The sequence below is a fragment of the Trichosurus vulpecula genome, chromosome 9 (assembly GCF_011100635.1).
Source record: "Trichosurus vulpecula isolate mTriVul1 chromosome 9, mTriVul1.pri, whole genome shotgun sequence".
NCBI classification, from domain to species: Eukaryota; Metazoa; Chordata; class Mammalia; order Diprotodontia; family Phalangeridae; genus Trichosurus; species Trichosurus vulpecula.
In genome coordinates this window covers 143,840,427-143,858,841 of record NC_050581.1, presented here as the reverse complement: position 1 = coordinate 143,858,841, position 18,415 = coordinate 143,840,427, and the positions used below count along the sequence as shown (strand labels likewise).

General features: G+C 43.4%; 1 protein-coding gene across 1 annotated transcript in view; it reads right to left on the bottom strand.

The window, feature by feature from the left end:
- Positions 1-1,542, bottom strand: part of RAB43 (RAB43, member RAS oncogene family) — a 32,680-nt gene extending 31,138 nt beyond the window's left edge. The window contains 4 exon segments of the mRNA XM_036738083.1: positions 1,017-1,385; positions 1,387-1,464; positions 1,466-1,510; positions 1,513-1,542. Coding sequence (XP_036593978.1) covers positions 1,017-1,385; positions 1,387-1,464; positions 1,466-1,510; positions 1,513-1,542 — 522 coding nt within the window.
- Between the last annotated feature and the right edge of the window lie 16,873 nt (positions 1,543-18,415).

The following is an 18,415-nucleotide window of genomic DNA, read 5'->3' as shown; positions in this document are numbered from 1 at the left end:
CAGCTGCTCTAGGGTCAGTGTTTACCGAGACCTGCCCACCCATCTCTCTCTCTCTCTCTCTCTCTCTCTCTCTCTTTCTCGGGCTCCAGGGGGCCCTCAAAGGGTGGGGAGGGTGTGGACTTCCTTAAACCACTTCCACCACCTATAGCCTAAAGAAGTTTCTGTCTAGGTCCCAGACAGGGCGGACAGTTTGGCAGGAAAGTTTCTATCCCTAGGCAGCTTTCGTGACCGAGTTTATTTCCAGCTCACTCCTCATCCTGTGAAAAGCACCCCCCCTTCCTTTTTGGAAGGAGTGAAAAGGGTGGGAGGGGGAAAAGGCTGGGGATTTGATTCTGGGTAAGCTTCCCTTAGTTTCTGAGGTCCAGCCAGTTAACAGTGGTCCAGGAAACACCAAGGAAGAAACAGACAGGTCAGCAACGAATGGAGACCAAACTCCAAATTAACCCCAAGGCGCAAGCTTGCTGTGACAAGAGGGTGGAGGAGGGGGTGGCCGAGTGGAGCCAAACAGGATTTGAAAGTTAACATTCTAGGAGAGTCTTGGCTGTAACAAAGAACACTGTAAAGTCTCTCAGTGACCAGCTCGAAAAGAAACCTAAACTCCATCCTAACTTTTTTGGCTCTTCCCCCTTCTGCGGAGAAAAGAGAATTGTTAGGGCAAGAGGACCCAGCAGCCTCAGGACCGCCGGTCAAGGCCTAAGGCAGGTTCAGGTCAAGAGGGAACAGAGAGGTCTCTCGAGGGGGCAGAAAACACAGTCCTGCCCCCTCTTTCCATCCCCAGTCCCCAGGGCACCGGAGCTATAACACACACACCCCCTCCCCCTTCCCAAAGGCCAGACTCGCTCTAGGGGATTGGGGGTAGGGGAGAAAGCTGCAACGCTATCGGAAATTCGCTCCTCCCAGCCCAGAGGCCAGGATCCAGGGGCTCTCCCGGAGTCCGGGGCACACTCTCCCTGCTAGGGTAGGGGTAACAAACTGGCGTCCCTGCCTCCCCTCCCGACCTAGCTAGCCGGCCCCACCTTGACCCGCTTTCCCTGAATCTCCAGCGTCTTCATGGTGAAATCCACACCGATGGTGCTGCCCTGGCGCTCCGAGAAACTGCCCGTCTTGAAGCGCTGCACCACGCACGTCTTGCCCACGCTCGCATCCCCTACCAGCACCAGCTTGAACAGGAAATCGTACTGCTCGTCCGGCTCCCCCGGGCCCGGCCCCGGCCCCGACATGGCCCCGGCCCCGCGGGGACAGGAGGGCAGTGCAGGCGGGCGGTGGAGATCAGGGCAGGAAGGCCACGGTCTCCGCGCAAAGACAGCGCACTGCCGGTCCTTTCCGCTGCTTTCTCTCTTTCTGCTCCTCCTCCGAACGACGTGGAGCCGTCGCTGCTCAGGCTGCCGCTGCTGCACCTGCGGAACAGACACCACGGAACTGCCTCCCCGCTGCCAGGCTCGGCCCCAAGTCCAGCCCGGCCCCGAGCGCACCGCCTCCTGCCCGCCCCGTCTCCAGTCCGGCCCCTCAACGCCACCCCCTTCGCAACCCGGCCCACGGCATCGCCGGCTCCTCAGTCCTGGTCTGGAGCATCATTGCTGCCCCCTCCCCCACCCCTGCTGAACACCGCCCCCCTTCCCCTCGGGATCCATCCTCAGTCCGGTCCTCGGCTCCGCCCCCCAGCCCAGTCCGGCCCCCCTCTAGCTCCGCCCCCACAGTTATACTTTTCTTCGCTAATCTGGTCCCTCCAAGCAGGCTGGTGCACAGCATCACTTCTCCCCAGTCGGGGTCCTCTGGATCAGTTTTCCCCGCCTCCCACCCTCCAACTCTGCTGGACCCTCCCTCCCTGGCTGGGCAGTACCCCACCCCAGTCGAGTCCCAGCCCCTCAGCCCCACTCGCGTAACTCTCTTGTCCCCTCCCTAATCCGATCCCTCCGCACCGCCCCCTCCCCGGTCCTGCCCCTTAGCCCCGCCTTCATCATTCGCTTCCCAGCGTCGGGCCGCGTAGTGCCGTCCCTGTCCCGCCCCAGCCCAGTCCTGCCCCGACCCCCCACCCCCACCCCAGAACTCAGCTTCTAGCGTTCCCTTTCCTATTCCCCCCGACCCCGCACCCACTTTCAACCTTTCCCTGCTAGTCCTCTGCACTATGCGGACCCTCTGCAGCACTCCCACCCCCACACCCCAGAGTCCCTGCCTTTCCTCACTCAGGCCCCTCCGCTCCGCCCACAGTTCTCGGCCCCTAGGGTCGGGTCTTTGCTGACGCGCGCCTCTCCCCCTCCTTCTTTTCCTGCCTCCGAGGGGACCTCAGCAGGACGTGAAGAGTCCTGGGGCTCTCTGCTGGAGGCGGAGAACTTTAGCTTGACCTGGGTCGTGTAAGGTCAAGTCTAGGTTTCTAGGCCCAGCTAGGGTCATCTGATCTACAGTAATCATATGCACGAAGGTACCTTAGAGACCATCCTCATTTTACCTAGAGGAAAACCGAGGCCCAGAAAGGAGGAGGTGATTTTGCCCAAGGACTTATAGCTAACCAAGATTAGTGCTCAAATCCTTTGACCTCCGAAGTATGATCTTCACGCTTAGACCCAAACTGCGGGTCTAAATCCCAAGTCTGAGCAAAAATCAGTGCCCCAGGGAAGACTGTGACCGTGTGCCGAGCGAAGCGTTACCTTTACGTCACTAATCCCCAGGCACAAATGAAGGTGAGGTGTAATTATTACAAGTCAAGTCAAGCTTGTATGAAGGGCTTTCTATGTGTGGGATACTCCTTAGCAGCTCTGGCAATACTAAGTAAAAGCAGTCCCTGCCCTCAGGTAGTTCTGCCTATACTGCGAATACTGGTCGTGGAAACCACGACATATGCACTCTTTTTCTGCCTTCGATATTAAGTTGCACTTAAGGTCACCTTCCACGTTATTTTAGAAACAATCCGAAAGTTTGCCATCTTTCTACTGAGAACTGTATATTTTGTCTTAATGAGAGTTAATAGTAATTTTAATGTTTATCACAGTGTCATACACATAATAAGTGTTTAACAAATATTTAATGAATGGGCACATTCTCGGGCACTGGAGTTTTTCAGAACACCGCCTGTTTGGTGATGACCCCAAGCCCTAGCTAGAAATTGTTCCCTACCTCAATTATTTATCTTTATGGGCCCTGTAACTGTTCCTGTGGCCCCATTAGTGCAGCATTCTTGCCTATGACTTTGTAGATTATAAAGTCAACAAAAAATTAAAATCTGTTAGTTACAGCCCTGGGTCTGCGTGTGGTCCTTTCCCTAGGAATAACTGATTTTACAAAATATTGTTTAAAAGGTTAAGAAATGTGGCAACGGCCTTGAAATCATTGAGCTTGCCGAGTTTTCCACCTTATGTACTGAGTGAATTGATCAGTGAATGTGCATATGTGGTGGTAATTTATTTCAAAAGACAGACAAGAAGCCACTGATAATTCTTCAGATTTATTGACTCAGATCTGAGGATATATTAGAATGTTGAGTAATGAACGGCCTAATTACTCAGGAATGGTTGGAAGACTTTTCTCCCCTCTTCCTCCTCAATGAAAAAGAAAATAATGATCTATTTGTAAATTATTATGCACCCTGAATAAAACCTCATTGGAGGCAATACAATTTTGAAAGCAGTGAAGGATCGATTTTCCAGGCATCTGGGAGAGAGGAAGATGCTAAATCATGAGAGGAAAAATTCTTCATTAAAAAAAAAAGCATTCGGAAGGATACTAGCAACTACTAACTCATATGCCTACCTTTCTATCCTCAAAGAACTGTATGATCAAAAAAGGTGTGGGCTGGTCACCATCTTCAAACAGAAATGTTATAGATATCAGAGGGTAGACCAGTAAGATTGAAGAGGGCCCAAAGAAGCCCACAGGGCATGGGGTAGATTCTTTAGGGACCGTAAGGGTTGTGGCTTTGAGTAGCCAGGTCAATTTTTCAAGGTCAAACGATCAGGCTTTGATTGTCTCTCTCAACGAGAAAATAAAGAGTTTACCTGCCCTAAGGGCATTCTTGGTCCTCGGATAACCCCGGAGAAATGGAGTCATTATTGGAGGTTAGGGAGGTGAATCAGATGACTGCCCTATTGTTCCATTCAGCCTCTGGGAGAATTCCTAAAACCTAACTCCCTTTCCTGGCCACTACTCCCGGTAGTCTCTTTTAGAAAGTAAACTCCTTGAAGGGTTAAAGACTTAAAGATGTTCTTAGTAAATGCTTTTCTTTTACTTTGTTCATTGAGAAAAGTAGATCGAGGCACTGTGGGGTGTGCCTTCCACCCACTTCTGGATTTAGTCTTTAAAAGAAACGATTCCCTTCCTTTTGATGGGCAAGCACACCCCATCTAGGAGGCTATTCTTGCCAAAATCTAAAACTGGGAGTAAGGGAGCAAGCATTTATTAAGCTTCTAGTAGGTGCCTGGTACTGTGCTAAACACTGCGATTGCAAATCCAGACCAAAGCCAGTCCTGCTGTCAAGAAGCTCACAGTCTAATGGGGAGACAACATGCAAACAGCCGCTGTCTATCCAAATGAGATATTGGAGGAAATCCTAGGGAGAAGGCACTAGTGTCCCTGGGAAGCAGGTGGGATTTTAGCTGGAACAAGGAAGAAGCTGGGATATGGAGATGATAAGGAAGAGCCTTCCAGGCATGAGGGATGATGCATGCAGAGAGTTGGGAGATGGAAAATAATGTGCAAGGAACAGTACAAGGAGGGGCCTTAGAGGCCCTTAAAGCCCTTTATTTTACAGCAGAGAGAAGGGAGTTGCCTTGTCCCAGCTCATGCAGGTGATGAGTACCTGATCTGGACTTCCAGATAAGGTCCTCTAGAGCAAAATCCTTCCCTGTTTCCTGAATACCTTTCTAACTAAGAATCAGTCACTGACGTGGGTAGTGGGTGGGGGGTCCGTCTTCCAAAGAGAGGTATTTTCAAAACCAGAACAAAGGACTTTCCCTTTGACCTTGACCAGGATGCTCCTGGTCATCCCTGCTACAGGAAGATGTAGGGGAGGACAGGGATAAGAGAAAGGAAAATGGGGAAAGAGAAATTTATACCATTATCTCCCCCCTCCCTTTTCCAACCTCCTTATAGTATCCAGGGCACTACCATTCTCCCAGTCACCCCGGTCTACCCTGTGCCTAGGTGACACACACAGTGGACACTGAGCCTGGAGTCAGGAAGACCTGAGTTCAAATCTAGCCTCAAACACCACCTATAGGATCTGGCAGATCACTTAACCTGTCTGCCTGCCCTATAAAATGAGGGTAATAATAATCCCTGCCTCCCAGGGTTGTTGCAAGGATTGAATGAGATAAGATTTGTAAAGTGTTTGGCGTAATAGGAGCTTATTAAAAGCTTTTTGATGTGTTATTATCCGCAACTCTTCACTCTCACTTAACCCACATATCCCCACTATACATAACCTATGTTTGTGTGTATGCAGTGGTTATTTGTAGATTGTGTTCCCCATTAGATTGTGAGTTCTTTGAGAGCGAATCTTGTTCCTACTGGCAACCTGAAATAAAGAGTACTGCCAAAGCAGCACAAATGAGGATCTTTAATGGAGTTGAGGGGATTGCAATCCAAGGCCCCCACGAAGCACCAAAGGGTTGCTGTGCCCAAGAGGGGCCGAGGGGGCAGGGTGAAATACTTTTCAACGGGGGAGGAGTCTCAAGGGAAGCACAGAAGAAGTTGTTTTGCAGAACAACCAAAAGTCCTAGGCTGGGAGAGGCTCAAGAGTGGCCGAAGTCCTGAGGGTCAAGAGACGTTTGTTTCCTTTCTTCACTTGGCTTTGTTAGCCTTCCTTTTAACTGGTTTAGATGGTCCTCAGGCAGTCTGAAGCTCTGTAGTCAGGCAAGGTCAACCCCACCTTCACAACATCTCTTTAAATGTCCATCACACGTAGCTACTACCCTAGTTCAGGCCTCCATCTCCTCTTACCATAGATTTCTAACTGTCTGGAGCCCTTCCCCACACCAATCCATCCTCCACTCAGCTGCCAAGGTGGATTTGACCATGAAAACCCTTGCTCTATGAGCTGCCTGTTCCTTTCAGGATCAACTATAAAGTCCTCTCTTTGGCATTTAAAGCTCTTTCTAATTTGGCCCCTTCTTCCTACCTTTCCAGTCTTGTTAAATTGTACTTTCCTGTGGTCCAGCCACACTGGTCTACTTGCTGTTCCTTAAACAGGACACACTAGCTGCCCCCACGCCTTTAATGCTGTCCCTTCTCACCTCCATGTCTTTGACTTTCTTCAAGACTCGACTTAAAGCTCATCTTCAGCGGGAGGCCTTCCCTAGTTTCCCTACCTTCTAGTTGGTAGGTCAATCAGCATTTAGTAAGTGATTACTATATGACAAGCCTTATGCTAAGCTCTGGGGATACAATAGAAGCCAAAAGTAGCCCCTGTCCTCAAGGAAATGACATTCTAATGGACACAGTAAATGACTGGGTACATATGAGATATGTGCAGAATGGATATAAGGGAACTGGAGACAGGAAGGCACTAGCAGCCCAAAGGATAAGTCAAGGCCTTCTATGCAAGGAGAAATTTGACCATTGTCTTGATGAAGTCTAGAGCCCAGCAGGAAGAGGGGAGGGTGCAGGGCATTGAGGGACAGCCAGTGCCAACATGGGCACAGGAGATGCAATGTTGTTTTCAAGGAATAGAAAGCAGGCAAGCATGTAGAGCTGGACTCTAGTGTGCGGAAGAGGCATAGGACCAGGCCAGCTTATCCAGAGTTTTAAATGCCAGGCATTTGATCCTGGAGCGATTAAGTAGCCATTAGAGCTCACAGAGCAATCATTAAGCAGTAGACATTTATCAGTCACCTACTAAGTGCCAGGCACTGTGCTAAACACTGGGGATACAATTACTAAAAACCAGAGAGTCCCTGCCCTCAAGGAGCTTCCAATCTAGGGGAGAAGACAATATAGAAGCTGAAAAAGGAGAGAAATGATTGGGGGGGAGTCATGAGGAAAAAGTCAGTGAAGTCCCTAAGTAGTGCAGTCAGGTGAGAAATGAGGAGGGAATGACCTAAGGAGAACTAGGCTTTAGTTTATTTCTGGAGGCAAGTGGGGTTAAGTGACTTGCCCAGGGTCACTTGGCTAGTAAAATATCTGAAGCTGGATTTGAACTCAGGGTCCTACTGACTCCAAGGCTGGTGTTCTAGCTACCTAGCTTCTGCTGAGATCTATGCTTTAGAAAAATCACCTTGGAAGCTGAGTAGAGGATGAGTTAGAGTGGGAAGATACTAATGCCTGCACATCTCAGATTACCTGCTATCCATTCTCTATATGAGGCAGCTTGGTGGCTTAGTGGCTAGGGCCCTGGGCCAGGAGTCAGGATAGACCTAAATTCAAATCTGGCTTCCTGTTTTGTAATGTTTGCCAATCTGATGGGTGTGATGTGGTACCTCAGAGTTGTTTTGATTTGCATCTCTGTAATCAATAGTGATTTAGAGCATTTTTTCATATGACTATAGATAGCCTTAATTTCTTCCTCTGAAAGTTGTCTGTTCATATCCTTTGACCATTTATCAATTGGAGAATGACTTGTATTCTTGTAAATTTGACTCAGTTTATATATTTTAGAAATGAGGTCCTTTTCAAAAACACTAGTTGTGAAAATTCTTTCCCAGTTTTCTGCTTCCCTCTTAATGTTAGTTGCATTGGCTTTGTCTGTGCAAAAACTTTTCAATTTAATGTAATCAAAATTATCCATTTTGCATTTCATAATGTTCTCTATCTCTTGTTTGGTCATAAATTCTTCCATTCTCCATAAATCTGACAGATAAACTATTCCTTGTTCCCCTAATTTGTTTATAGTATCAGTCTTTATACCTAGATTGTATACCCATTTGGATTTTATTCTGGTGAACTTTGTCAGATGTTGGTCTATGCCCAGTTTCTGCCATACTATTTTCCAGTTTTCTCAGCAGTTTTTGTCAAACAGCGAGTTCTTATCCCAGAAGTTGGGGTCTTTGAGTTTATCAAACAGTAGATTGCTATAATCATTGACTACTGTTTCTTGTGTACCTAACCCATTCCACTGATCTACCCCTTTGTTTCTTAGTCAGTACTAAGTGGTTTTGATGATTGCTGCTTTATGATACAATATAAGATCCGGTATGGCTAGGCCACTTCCCTAGCATTTCGTTTCATTGCTTCCCTTGATATTCTGGACCTTTTGTTCTTCCAGATGAATTTTGATATAATTTTTTCTAGCTCTGTAAAATAATTTTGGTAGTTTGAATGGTATGACACTGAATAAGTAAATTAATTTAGGTAGAATTGTCATTTTTATTATATTACCTCTGCCTACCCATGAGCAACTGATGTTTTTCCAATTATTTAGATTTGACTTTATTTGTGTGAAAAGCGTTTTGTAATTGTGTTCATATAGTCCCTGGGTTTGTTTTGGCGGGTTGACTCCCAAATATTTTATAATGTCTACAGTAACTTTAAATGGAATTTCTCTTTCTATCTCTTGCTGTTGGGCTTTGTTAGTAATATATAGCAATGCAGATGATTTGTGTGGGTTTATTTTATATCTTGAAACTTTGCTAAAGTTGTTTATTATCTCAAGTAGTTTTTTACTTGATTCTCTAGTATTCTCTAAGTATATCATGTCGTCTGCAAAGAGTGATAACTTAGTTTCCTCTTTGCCTAGTCTAATTCCTTCAATTTCTTTTTCTTCTCTTATTGCTAAAGTTAACATTTCTAGTACCAAATTGAATAATAGGAGTGATAATGGACATGCTTGTTTCACCTCTGATCTTATTGGAAATGCATCTAGCTTATTCTTATCACATATGATGCTTGCCATTGGTTTTAGGTAGATGCTACTTATCATTTTATTTTATTATTTTTTTTTGGAGAGGGGAAGGCGGGGCAATTGGGGTTAAATGACTTGCCCAAGGTCACATAGCTAGTAAGTGTGTCAAGTGTCTGAGGCCAGATTTGAGCTCAGGTCCTCCTGACTCCAGGGCCAGTGCTCTACTCTCTGTGCTACCTAGCTGCCCCACTTATCATTTTAAGGAAGGCTCCATTTATTGCTATGCTCTCCAGTGTTTTCGATAGGAATGGGTGTTGTATTTTGACAAAAGCTTTTTCTGCATCTATTGAGATAATCATATGGTTTCTGTTAGTTTTGTTGTTGATATGATTGATTATGCTGGTATTATTCACTAGCTGATTATGCTTCACTAGCTGTATGACCTTGGGCAAGTCACTTAAGCTCTGCCCCAAATCTGCTGGAGAAGGAAATGAACCACTCCAGTGTCTTTGCTAAGAAAACCCCATGGCTAGTATTGGCATGCACTAAGAGTCAGCTACCACTAAACTGTTCACTCTCTATATGTCTTGTATGTATCTAGTTTTTTACATGTTGTCTCCCTCATTAAAATATAAACTCCTTGAGGGAACGGACTTTTTTCTTTCTTTGTATCCTCAGGGCTAACATAGTGCCTGGCACACTGTGAGCACTTAATAAATGCTTATTATGGGCAGCTAGGTGCCCTAGATAGAGCACTGGTCCTGAAGTCAGACAGGACACAACTTCAAATCCAGCCTCTGACACTTACTAGCTATGTGACCCTGGGCAAGTCACTTAACCCTGATTGCCTCAAAAAAAATGCTTGTTATAATAATAATAATAGCTAGACTGGCAAAGCACTTTACATGTGTTATCTCATTTGATCTCCACTCAGTGAAGTAACTACTATTATCTTCCCATTTTACATATGAATAAACTGAGATGCAGAAATATTAAGTAACTTGCCCAGAATCACTTAGTAAATATCCAAGGCAGGATTTGAACTCAGGTCAGCTTGACTCCAAGTTTAGTATTATTTGCTGATCCCTCTCAATGCCTGGGTGGTAACCGACCATTGGAGGGAGTATTTGTTAGGGAATTCTTCAATCTAGAGGTCCTAAAATCCTCCTAGAGAGTAATTTCTCGAACCTTGATGAGGTTGACTGGAGGTCAGTAAATCTAGAGACAAGACTCCAATTATCTTATCCAAGAAGATAAAAAAGATAGGTACTTGTAGGTAGTTGCCAAGTGGATCACCAGGTGTGCAGGGCAAAAGGAGTCTATCAGGTGAAGCTACTCATAGTCTTGAGGCTGTGTAATAGGGACAGGATGGTAGGTGATTTGGGGTCTCGAGTTGCTGGAGATCAGGTTTGTTCGATCAGGTTTCTCTGTAGTTAAACGCATCAGAATATTCTGGTGGGACTGGATAGCTCTAAGACAGTGGAGGTCTCCTCCTGTCCTTGCTTATTTATGTGACTCCCTAGCTCTGTTTCTTTGGTTTCTAAAGTTCTTTTTCTGAGGAGATGTTTCCCTCAAACTCTACTACCTCCACATACCTGAATTCATAAACTTATCAAAATAGAAAATATTTGCTGGGAACATACATTCAATGCAATTCAATAAACTTTTTTTTTTCTAAAGCATTTGGTTCCACCCAATAGAATATAAGCTTCTTGAAGGCAAAAGCTGTTTAATTTTTGCTTTTGTAGTCTCAGAGACTAATCAATGCTTGGTGTATATTAGGTATTTGACAAATCCTTTTTGCTTGATTGATTAATTGACCTGCTTTATGTAAATCACTGTGCTTAGTGCTGGAGAAAGTACAAAGTTTAGATAAGATTCCCACGGGAAAGTTACAGATTGCTGAAGAACAAATTCTCCTATCCTAAGGCTGAAGTTTCTAGTGTTCTCCTATTAAATAGTCTTTTCTTATGAATATGATTTCTGAAATTATCACACAAAATGTGCCAGCTCTAGAACAGGGGTTCCCAACTTTTTTTGGGTCCCTGTACTCCTCATTCTATATGAAAGGAAATAAATTCCATGGTTTACCAGTATGTGCACATAAAAAATAACATAGAGAAATGAATTCATTTCAATAGGATAATATAATTATTTATCAAAAATTCTGTACAAGCTTAATAAATTTCTTGTACTTCTTGGAGGTATGCACACCCCAGGTTGGAACCCCCCCACCCCCCAGCTCTCCTCCCCTCACTCTAGAAGATAAATACTTTTTCCACTATTCAACTGTGAAATGGGGATAATAATGGCACCTTATCTTCCAGGTTTGTTGTGCTTAGTACAAAAATGCTTATTCCCTTCCTTCTCAACTTCCAACCCCCACCCCCACCCCTGTAATCCTAGGTAAACTTTGAAGACTACAAATTGCAGAGAAGGTGCCAATTTGTATTGGTAGAAGGAATTTCTTCATCTTAGAGTTCCCTATACCAGTGATTCTCAAACTTTTTGGTCACAGGACCTGCTGTTACTCCTAAAAATTATTGAGAACCCTAAAGAGCTCTTATTTATGTGGGTTATATCTATCAATATTTACCATATTAGAAATTTAACTGACAACATGTAAACAGATTTATTAATTCATTTAAAAATAGCAATAATAAGAATATTACATGTTAATATAAATAACACTTTTACAAAAATAGCTATATTTTCAAAAGAAAAATTAGTGGATAGAGTGACACTATTTCACATTTTTGCCAATCTTTTTAATGTCTGGCTTAATAAAGGACGCTGCTTCTGCATTCAATTTGTTGTGATAAGTTGTTTTAGTCAAAGTATGGGAATAAAATCCAGTCTCCCACAAATAGGTAGTTGGAAAAAGGAGGAGGATTTTAATGGCCTTTTCAGTTAATTATGAATATTCTGAGACATCAAAACCAGACAAGTAGTATTTTCTTTTGGATTAATTACACTGTGGAATCTAAAACATGATCAATAAACTTTTTAATATTCTGCTACATTAAAATCATTGGTCTTGTACTTTGAATACTTGAATAGGTCTTTTACCCCTGCGTGATTTTGTAGCATCGTGAATTAATTGTTTGGGAAAGACTGATTGGATGAGTTATGCAAATGTGGATACATTTCATTATACGATATCAACAAATCATATTCATACTAGCTGTGTGACCTTGGGCAAGTTACTTAACCCCAATTGCCTCACCTCCTCCCTCCAAAAAACAAATCATATTCACTAATATTATTGGCCAATCCCTTCAGAAAAGTCTTTAAGTATTGGAAAGCTGCCCAAGATCACAGTGATAGGTACAAGAATTCTAAAATTTTTAATTTTCCCTTGAAAGCTCAGATTTTGTAGTTGACAATACTACTTGTTGGTTTTTTTTAAAATGATAAGATCACTTTGTTCATTATAAAGAAAACATCTGCCAAATGCCCAAGTCTGAATAACCATAGTTTGTCTTTCAAGTAATAGTGATATTCCACCCACAACTTGAATAATTAATTATACAAGTAGTTTTCCCGAGACAATCAGCTTACTTGGGTATGCAATTTGTTATGCATACTTTACATTTTGTCACATGATATTAAAAAGTGTATTAAATGATATATTCAAGGGTCATGATTTGATAAAAATTAATAATTTTTGGTGTTTCATCAAGGCCATTCTTAAGTGAAAATGGCATTTTTACAAACTTTGAGTATGGGATGAAGAATACAATAATTATTCTTACTGCTGCCTTAATTGAAGCTAGGATAACAATAGTTTGCTTTTGTAGTGTTAGTACAAATGTCAATATAGTTGTCCCCAGAGAAACTGTCAGATTCAAAAAAGTGATTCAACACTAAATATTTCAGCATATTTTTCGGCATATGGTAGAAGATGTATTGATAACATTAGACATCCTTGAAGAAGCCGACTAGTGGGAGAGATGTTTTGGAACAGGATTGTTTTTGTTTTTAATCATCTCTCAAAATTACTCAGTCTGTAAACATGTTTTAAGCACCTGTTATGTGCTTTGATTAATTGATCTGCTCTGTGCAGATCTGCACTGAGCTTAGTACCGGAAAACTAACAAGCCCAAGTTTGTTGCCAAGCATTCACATCAAGGATCTTCAATGATTAATTGGTGTTGATTTCCAAGGAATACGGGTAAAACAGCAACTCTAGGGATGTTCATAGATTTGTCCATTTCTAAGACACAAGTACGATTCTGCAGATGACATATTAACTCAGTCTTTACGTGTAGCTAAAGCTTTGTTGTTGTTTCTTCATCTATTGTCTGTCCTTCCTTGGCAAAGAAGACCAATGACGTCAGGAAAGTGATGTCTTGACTTGAGCCTGAATTCACAAGTCATGTAGCCACTGTAAACTCATGAGAAAATGAAAGTAAAAAGAGGAAAGTCATCAACATAGTTCATTATGATAATTATGAACAGTTTTGACCTGCCAGGCCCCCTGGAAGGCTTTGCAGATCATACTTTGAGGACCACTACCCTATTCCAATGAAGTCACAGATCTAGTTCTTACCTCCTATCCTATCTTCAACATGATCATTGTCTCTACCATTGCTAGGTGCCTGATCATAGGATCTGTATTTAATACAGAATAAGAGGCTATAGACTTGATAGAGTTTGAGGACACTCTTTTCTATTTCTTGAGCCTTCTCCCCAGAAACCTCATCACTGGGAATTATCATCCTTCAAGATTCACCCAGATTTGGTTTTCTCCCCTTACCTGCCCCTCTGATCGGAGGGCAGAGCCAAAATCTCCATTTAAGGAGGGAGACCAGGCCAAACATCTGTTTCTCACATTCCCACATCCCTCCCTTTTGCTTCCTAGCTTCCTTTTGTATGTGTTCTTCCCTCATTAGATTGTAAGCTTCTTGGGGGCAGGGGCTATCTTTTTTTCATATTTGTATCCCCAGGGCTTAGCCCTGTTCTTGGTACAATAATAATAGGTGCTTAATACATGTTTATAGACATTTGATACAGATGAGAAAGTAGACTTATGGTTTGTCAGTTATTGACTCTTTAATGAAAATAATAAGGTCTGAGATTTTTTTCCCATTCTTTTGGTATCTTCACTTCCTTCAGGTACCTTGGGAAGTGATCCTTTGAGGCCCTAAGAGTTGTGATGCCTCCAGCCTGGACCTCCTTCGTGTTTACTTGTCTTAGTCCAGCTAGAAAGTTCCTCTCTTCATTTTTTCAGCGCCATCTTTACTTCCTTATCCATGACTGTTAAGTTAGCATCCAAATGTGACTCTAGTAACTTTGATGGTTAAAAAAAGTCATGAAAGTTTTTTCAGATTTTCTCCATTTTCTGTCTCTTCATTGTTTCTCCTTTGAGATTCATTCTTAGATGCCCTTGTGATAGCTTAGTTTAATTGTGTCTCTTACCAAGATTCCTTCAAACTGGTTTTTCCCTGCATTGCCTCTTGTTGCCTTATGAAGAAATACTGCTCACGATCTTCCATCATCTTTCCCATGATGATTTTACAAAGCAATTTTATTCTAAACCAATGTTACCTTCGGTTGCTATAACTTTACCCTTTCAACAATTTGGCTAGCAGCTGTTGTGGGGGTGAAAAACCAACATAAGCCCAACAACAAGAATGCTACCAGCACCCTGCAAAAGCACAGGTTCTTTTAATCTGCTTTAGTAAGGAAAGCAACGTTAAAGGGTTGACAAGCTTACTTTAATTCAGCATACAAATATCATTCACTTAGTTCAGGGGAAAAAGCCAGCACCCTGAACTTCAGAACAAATACAAACAAATTACAAACATCAACAGACAGACCTTGTCTGATTCAAATCCCAATACATAGTTACCAGAGTTTAACAAAGTCCCAACATTGGCTTTACGAGCTGGAGGGTTTCTTAGCTACAGCTGCCCGGGAGTCTCCAAAAGCCACCAAGAGTGAGAGCCCTGTGCAAATGGCTCTGTCCTCTCTTTTTATAGGGCTTTAGATGTCATCAAACGTCATCTGAATGACCAGAACTTAGGCTGCTATGATTGGCTCTTGAGTTAGCACCACCCCCTTGGTACCCTGGGAGCTTCACACCCACACCCACACCCACATAGGCTTAGCACCTAATAGGGGTGCTAATAGGGGTCTGGGCCTGGGGCTTAGCACCTAGTAAGACTCAAGAGGGCATGGCTCTGGAGTTAGCACCTCCCCTTAGCCAGCCCCACCTTGGGCCCCACCCTAGTCACCAATCCACACCCACATAGGTTCTACACCTAATAGGGGTTTGGGCCTGGGGTTTAGCACCTAGTAAGACTCAATGAAATACACTGAATTACTCAAAGGAAACAAAACCAAACTCTTCAAGGGTACTTGGTTGAACTATGTGCTAAGAGCCCATTTTGCTTACCAACACATTTACTCTTGGCAAATAAGTTAAGAGTTTACTGAATGAAATGGTTTTAGGACTTTTAGTTTCCTTATTATGGCCATTTGATTTATATCAGTTAAACTTTTGCAGAAAATTATTATAAAATAGTGTCAACGTTCTATTTCCCATTTTCGGCATAAATAACTTGTCTAAATAAGTCAGGTTATAGTTGTTTTATCTGAAGACCATATTTTTGGGGCATCATTTTTGTTATTTTAGCTTTGTATTAATCTTGATCTTTGCCCTAAGACTGACTCTACATAGTTAATTAATTAGAAAATTACTCTCATGCCAGTGACAAATGTCTCTTACAAGGAGAGGAAGAGAATAAGTATTTATATAGTGTCTACCATGTGCCAAGTACAAAGGACTTTTTACAAATATCTCATTTGCAGTTGAGGAAACTGAAGCTAACAGAAGCTTAGTGACTTGCCAAGGTCCAAGATAGGGAATAAGTTACCTGAGAAATGGCACTGGGCTTGGAGTCAAGGTACCTTGGTTCTAGTCGTGGCTCTGTTCACTTCAGAGGAAAAGAAAATCAGCTAGGACTAGAGAAGTCAGAAGAACAAGCTAATAAGTAGGATCTGAACTCAGGTCTTGATTCCAGGACCAGAGCTCTATCCATCCTGTCACCTGGCTGCTCAGAAAAGGGGGGGAGGGCAGAACAAGAGATAGATAAGAGAGATAAATAATTAATTAAGCACTTATCCTCAGGATACAAATTGGAACAACCCAGACTGACCCAGTCCTGGAGGAGTTTACAGTCTAATAGAAGACAACACATAAAGGGTGAGTGTAGACCTAATCTACATTCCAATGGGAGCAGGAGGAGGAGGATGGTGAGGAAGGCAGATAGCTTGGTGTGAAGGCCTTTGGGAAGTGATGAGGAGGCCTGGGCCCAGGCAAGATTAGGCAAAAGCTCACTTATCTGAGCCAGAAGATACAAGGGTGGAGTCCAAGGCTCTTAGAAATATTAATTTTAAATTCTTCATAATCTGTAGTGTTGTGGGACTCTGGGCCATACAACACTACCTGCAGAGTATCTGCATGAAAATACAGGCCTTTTGTTTTAGGAAAAAGTTTGGCGTTATTAAAGCAGTTTAAGACTTCCCAAAGGCAAGATATGAGAAGGTACATTATATCTTCTTTTACATTGACCCTGTCATCATTAATATTAGGTGATTCAGAAAAATAGGGAGGCATATGCTTGCTCAGAGTGTAGGGGAAATGGGCACTTGGCTCAGGTCATGGCTCCATTCACCTCAGAGAAGAAAGTTGGTGAGGACTGGGAGAGTCAGATGAGCGATCTAGTGAGCAGTTGAGTCGGATTGGCTTTGTCTCAGATTCGGGGCTATAGAAGCAATGTAGCATACTTTCTGTTGTTGAATTAGGTGCCCAACTCTTGTTCTTTTGTGATATTAGTCTAAGATATGTATACCTGAAGAGGTTTAAGAAAAATGATGATGGCTGGAAACCACAGGTTTCTAGGGGTGCTCGAGACCCCAAAATACTGACACGCCGGGTCCCGCTGAAAGAATTTGACTCAAGCCTTCTCAGCCAAGGGAAAAGAGAAAGTTTATTAGGGATTCACCATAATGGGTTGTCGTAAGAAATCCCACCCTTTGTGACGCCTGTTTTCACAAGCGGGCCAGATTCAATCTGAGCTGAGCTAGATTGAATCTGAGCGCCTTCATGGAGGCAAGATGGAGATTATATACACAAAGGTTGTAAGAGGGATGGAGGGGGGGTCTGGGGTGACTAGAGAAGGGCTTTAGGGAGGGTCTTGAGAAGGAGTCTAAGGAGGACAAGATGAGGTCAGAGTCCAGGAACCAAGAGAATGGAATTAAGGGTTGGAAGTAGCTGAAGGCATGGATACTGATAGTATCGAGGGTGAAAAGTATCTGGGCGATAAAGGGTGAGACTAGGTAGAGATTTGAGCCTAATGATAATGTAAGGCTTATGGCCTTAGGGGAAGGCCAGATCTAGTTGGAAGATTCAAGGAGAGTTCAAGGGGGCTCCCAGAGACTGTGTTCCAGATTCAAGGGGGTTCCCAGAGACTGTGCCCTCATCATACCGATAGATGAACACTAGAGGCAGCCCATCCAACTACTTGTCATGATCTGGACAGTGAACATTCTTCATCCACCTGGCTTTTCCTGGGGCCTCCAAACTCTTTTGAGTGATTGTGGGTCTTGCTCAGGAAGCCTCAGTAAAGGTCCTGGAGCTGGGTACAACTTATATGACATCGTGTGTAAGCAGGGGACTATTGAAAAGCTTGGAATCTGTAGGGAATCCCTCTTCTACTTGGATCCTGCGCTGGAGGTCCACCATGGCAGGGGGGGAATGCTTTGGCAAGCATATGCCTCCCTATTTTTATGAATCACCTAATATTAATGATGAGAAGGTCAATGTACAAGGTCATATCCTGTCATCTTAAAAGGAATCTTGCATAATTTTCAGATATGCCTGAGAGATAATTCTTTAAGGGGATATTTACTCCATTGAATCAAACTTTTCAAGAGTTGCAAAAATAAACATGGGAGATCTTGGATTCTCTGCTTTTTAAAATCAGAGATGATGCCTGGAGTAGGCCTTGAAGGAGGGAAGGTCCTCAAGGGACAGAAATTGGAGGAGAGTAATTTTTCAAAACTGACCTCAAATACTTTTTAGTTGTGTGACCCTGGGCAAGTCACTTAACCTCTCTTTGCCTCAGTTTCTTCAACTGCAAAGTGGAGACTAATGATAGCACCTGCCTCCCAGTGTAGTTTTGAGGATCAAATGAGGAGCACTTTGCATAGTACTAGCACATAGTAGTTGTTTAATAATAAATGCTCCTTCCCTCCCACTTCCCTCATAGAACAGAGAAAAGGAAATAGGTTGTCCTGTGACAATCATGGGGGGCAGAGTCTCTCTCTTAATTATTGCTGGCAAGAGTCTTGCCAGAGTCCTCCCTAATAGGCTGATCCTTCACCTAGAAGATGGTTATCTACCTGAGAGCCAGTGTGGCTTCAGAAAGGGCTGAGGATCAGTCGATATGGTGTTTACTGCCCAACAACTCCGGGAGAAATGCCAGGAGCAGAGCAGAGGCCGGTACGCAACATTCATTGATCTGACCAAGGCCTTTGACAATGTCAGTCATGAGGGCTTGTGGAAGATCATGACAAAATTTGGTTGCCCAGAGAAGTTCACCAGTACTGTACTCGCCAGTTCAATGGTTCCGGATAAGG